This window comes from Pelodiscus sinensis, unplaced genomic scaffold (genome assembly GCF_049634645.1).
Source record: "Pelodiscus sinensis isolate JC-2024 unplaced genomic scaffold, ASM4963464v1 ctg36, whole genome shotgun sequence".
Classification (NCBI taxonomy): Eukaryota; Metazoa; Chordata; order Testudines; family Trionychidae; genus Pelodiscus; species Pelodiscus sinensis.
In genome coordinates, this window is record NW_027465931.1 from 2,886,023 (window position 1) to 2,890,841 (window position 4,819).

The window sequence follows — 4,819 nt, forward strand, 5'->3', positions numbered from 1 at the left end:
GTCGGTGCTTCCCTTCGGGGGGGCCGCCGCAGGTGGCAACATGAAGCCAGAGCTCGCCCTGCACCTTCTGCTGCACTTTCTGGACTTGCTGCTGCAAGCCTGCCAGCAATGGCTCGAGGCTGCCTGGCACCACCTGGTGCACGTCAGCCCCCTGCCTCTCCGCCTGGCCGCCCTGGGGGCCGTGGAGGAGCCGCGGCAGCGCCCTGGCACCGGCGTGCCCTGCCGCGTCTGGCGTCTGGACACCAGCAGCGACTGGTGGGACCGCATCGTCCTGGAGCGCTGGGGAGACAGACAGTGGAACCAGAACTTCAGGATGAGGAGGGACACCTTCCTGGAGCTCTGCGAGTGGCTCGCCCCTGCCCTGCAAAGAAGGGACACTCGCATGAGGCCCACCATCCCCCTCCAGAAGTGGGTGGCCATCGCCCTATGGAAGCTCTCCACGCCGGACAGCTACCGATCCGTCGGGAACCAGTTCGGCGTGGGGAGATCCACCGTCGGAGCGGTGCTCATGCAGGTACGGCGCTCGTCGGCCACCGAGCCGGGGGGGAGGGGGGCTGCGAGGAGGGGATGGGCCGCCCCATGGACAAAGGGGGGGGCGGGAGGAGGCAAAAGCGCCCTGCACCGGAGGGGTCGGGCTGTCCCGGCCGTACTACACGCCACCAGGGGGGTTGCTTCCGGGAGTGGGGCGCGGGGCACTGCCAGGACACGAACGCTCCCAGCCACCCGGGCGCCCCACTGATTGGCGCTTTGCTGTGTCTCTCTCCGCAGGTGGTCAAGACCATCAACCGGGTGCTGCTCCGCAGGGTGGTCCGCCTCGCCGACCCGGACGCCGTCATCCGGGGCTTCGGCGCCCTGGGCTTCCCCAACTGCGGGGGGGCCATCGACGGGACGCACATCCCCATCCGTGCCCCGGAACACCAGGCGTCCCGGTACGTCAACCGCAAGGGGTACTTCTCCGTCATCCTGCAGGCCGTGTGTGACCACCGGGGACAGTTCACGGACATTAATGTGGGCTGGTCCGGCAAAGCACACGACGCCCGGGTGTACCGCAACTCCTCCGTGTGCCAGCGGCTGCAGGCCTGGACCTTCTTCCCCGACCGCCACATCAGGGTCGGGGACGTGGACATGCCCGTCTGCCTGGTGGGGGATGCCGCCTACCCACTGCAGCCGTGGCTCATGAAGCCCTACACGGGGCACCTCAATCCCTCCCGCCAGGCCTTCAATGCCAGGCTGACCAGGGCCCGCATCGTGGTGGAGGGGGCCTTCGGGCAACTGAAAGCCTGCTTTCGATGCCTCCTCACCCGTCTGGACCTGGCCGAGCACAGCATCCCTCCCGTGGTGGCAGCATGTTGTGTGCTCCACAATTTGTGTGAGCGGAAGGGGGAGGCTTTCCTGCCAGCCTGGATGGCTGAGGCTGACCGCATGGCTGGACACTACGGTCAGCCCCGCACCGCCGCCGTCCGGGAAGCCCAGCGGGGGGCCATCCAGATCCGGGAAGCCCTGCGGGAGAGCTTCCAGATGGAGGAGGAGGAGGACTGACCTCTCCCTGCATGCCCCACTGGGGCCTTCTTCCACCCTACCCCCCCCTTCCCCTTTCCCCTCCCTACCTACTGTCAAATAAAGACACCTGTTTTTCAAACAAATGTCTGTTTATTTCACAGAACTGGGGTGGGGGGAGGGAGGAATGAAGGTGGGAGAAGGGAGGGGGAAACCTGGGACGAGGGAGCTGGAAGGGGAGGGGAGGGAAGGGAGGAAGGGAAAGGAAAGCTCAGGGGTGGGAGTCCGGCTGCCTCTCCCGTCTCGCCACACTGCGGGTCCGGGGGCGTCGGTGGGGAATGGTTGTGGAGGGGGGGGCAGAGGGGACAGGGGGTGTGGAGGAAGCAGGAGCGGAAGCAGGAGTGGGAGCAGGGGGAGCAGGGGGAGCAAGAGGGGGAGCAAGAGGGGGAGCAGGGGGAGGAGGAAATGTAAAGCGGTCCAGCAGGCTCTGGAGGTGGCCTCGGAGGGCACGGCCCTGCTCCTCCAGGGCCTCCAGACTCCTCTGGCGCAGCCTGAGGTCGTCCTGGACCCAGTGGTCCTGGAGACGGAGCTGTCGGTCCAGGAACCGGAGCTGCCGCCTCTGGTAGTCCTCCTCGTTCCTGGCTCTCCTGCTTGCCCGGGCGCGGGTGGCTGCTGCAGGCGGGGTGGTGCGCCCTGCAGGCTCGGGTGCTGCAGCTGTGGTGCAACAAGACCAGCGGTCAATTACCCCAGGGGCCCAGGTGTGTGAAACCCAGCTCCCCTCTGCAAGGCCAGGGCCCCTGCAGGATCCCCAGCTGCTGCTCCGTGGTGGGCAAGGCCCAGGCGCACGGTCCCGGGGCTCCCTCTCGCCCCAGCCCCCCGTACACATAAGGGGAACACGATGGTACTCACAGGTGGACGCCTCCCCGGCCTCGGACGACACAGGCGAGCGGCTCTGTGGGGTGCCTCGGGGGTCCCGGGTTCTGGGCAGGCTGGTGGCAGGCTTCTGGCTCTCAGAGCCCTCCTCCTCCTCCGCCGTCTCCAGGAGCGGGCCCTCTGCCCCGGGGTCAATCACGTCCCGGGGGGCAGGGACAGCATGAGGCCCCAGGATGCGGTCCAGGGCATGGAAGTGGGGGCAGGCCTCCGGGTCGGCCCCTGGCAGGCAAGCCCGGGAGTAGGACTGCCGCAAGTCCTTAATTTTGCAGCGCACCTGCTCCCGGCTCCGCTGGTGGCCCCTGGCGACCAGGCTGGCAGCCATGCGTCCGTAGACGGCCGCGTTCCGGTGGCTAGTGCGGAGATCGTGGACATTGGAGGCTTCCCCCCAAACCTCGATGAGGTCCACGATCTCCGCACTTGACCAGGCGGGCGCCCGCCTTTTGTGCCCCCGGGCAGGCTCCTGGGAGCCGCCAGGCTGGTCCTGGGGAGCAGTGGAGGGCTGGGAGCCCTCGGATGGCTGGCTCATCCTGTGGCAGGTGCAGGCTGTGCAGGCACGGGTGCTTGCAGCCTTGCAACTGGCACAAAGTGAGTAGCCAGCCCGTGGCCCTTTAAGGGCTCCGGGGCCGGGAGGGGAGCAATAGAGTTTCCCTGGTGTTGGCCAGAGTGGCCACCAGGGAAACCTGGGAAGCCTTAGCCTCCCACTAGTTCGAACTAAAGGGCTACACAGCCCTTAGTTCAAACTAGCTAGTTCGAACTAGGCGTTAGTCCTCGTAAAATGAGGTTTACCTAGTTCGAACTAAGCGCTCCGTTAGTTCGAATTAAGTTCGAACTAACGGAGCGCTAGTGTAGTGCCTATGAAAGTTAGTTCGAACTAACATCCGTTAGTTCGAACTAACTTTGTAGTGTAGACATACCCAGAGAGACATCAAAGCTTCCCCACAATTCCGTGTGCCGAGAGAGAGTAATGGCACCACACCAGCTTTTAGCGTTCGAACACAGAGGGTCCAGCGCATGGCTGCCTCACTAGAGACACCGGTGTGCCCTTTTGAAACTGTGACACATAAGACAGGCCTAATAGACAAAGACAGACACAGACAAACAAAAATGTTAGCCACTCCACAAAATTGAATTCCGTAGCTCCCCTTACCCCAATGGCCGGCCGTCACTCCAAATCCCAAGCCCTCAACCAGGAGATTTCGTAACAGGTATCCCCCTTACCTTCTATTGAGCGCTCTGAGAGGCTTGGAAGTGGAGTGCTGGTCCGTCCATACGGGCAAGTGGCGCGTTGGGAATCTCGGTGGAACCTCCAAATTGTCGAAGCAAAAACACGCTCTTCTGTGTTTAGGCAGCTAACAAACAGCTTTATTAATTAATAAAGCACAGCATGAGCCAAACGTGGTCACAGCAGAGCCAGACCCAGTAAGGCTGCTAATACAATCAATCCTAGTATCTTTATACCCTTAGCCAAACAGTCTGACCTCACGGCATCCAATTACAGAAATCCTCAATTAAATTTGGAAAAACCAAACCTTATCAACAAGATGGCGGACAGGTGCGAGGGAGTACATCTCCTGTCCCAACCAGCCCAATTAACACATACCAATAGCCCATCCTGTAGGCCTCTTCTCACGGGGTGACAGAAAGTTCACTCTGGTCTACGTGCTTGAGAGAAAAGCTGAAATGGTTTCTGATATACAAGATGGCTTCTAGCTAAATATGAAAATGGTTTCTACAGCTTCTACAGTCTACACTACCCCCCTAGTTCGAACTAGGGGGGTAGTGTAGACATACCCTCATGTACTTTGTCACAATTTATGTGTTAGAGCCATTGAGCCAGCACCTGGAAATGCTCTTTTCCTGTCCCAGTCACTGTAACAGACATATGGAGAATGCCAAAAAATAACTGAAGACGTGATTTAGTTGTAAAGTTTTCCCCAAAATATATTGAGGTAGGGGAAGTCTCACAATGGCTCTTATATTGCATTACACATAATCTCTCGCATTACTTACTGTGGCATATTGTTTCCTCCTACAGAGTTCTGCTCAATCACTTTCAGAATGAGGTTATTCTGTAAGTCATTTTACAGCTACTTCTTTCACTATTGTTGCTGTTGATTGCAGAGGCTTATGTTACTTGTTGCATATCCACTGACACTAAAGGAATACAAAACATGAAAAATAAGCTATGAGCAGGCCTGCTGACGGAGGGGACAAAGGGAAAAATTGCCTGGGCAGGCCGCACAGCTCCTAGGCACATGCAGGGGGTGATAGCAGTGGCAGCAAAGGCAGCTGGGTGGACATGTGGAAGCCCTGGCCATCCTGAAGGAACATGTCTACCAGTGCAGCCAGCAGCTCACTAGGCACCAGCAGCACAGGCACAGCAACGTAC

General features: G+C 60.1%; 1 protein-coding gene across 1 annotated transcript; it reads left to right on the plus strand.

Annotated features, from left to right (window-relative positions):
* The first annotated feature begins 382 nt into the window (after nt 1-382).
* LOC142825131 (uncharacterized) lies at nt 383-1,598 on the plus strand. The gene is made up of 2 exons (XM_075916856.1): nt 383-514; nt 769-1,598. Exons 1-2 carry the CDS (start codon nt 383-385, stop codon nt 1,537-1,539), a joined length of 903 nt encoding a protein of 300 aa, XP_075772971.1. The 3' UTR covers nt 1,540-1,598.
* Nucleotides 1,599-4,819: the final 3,221 nt, after the last annotated feature.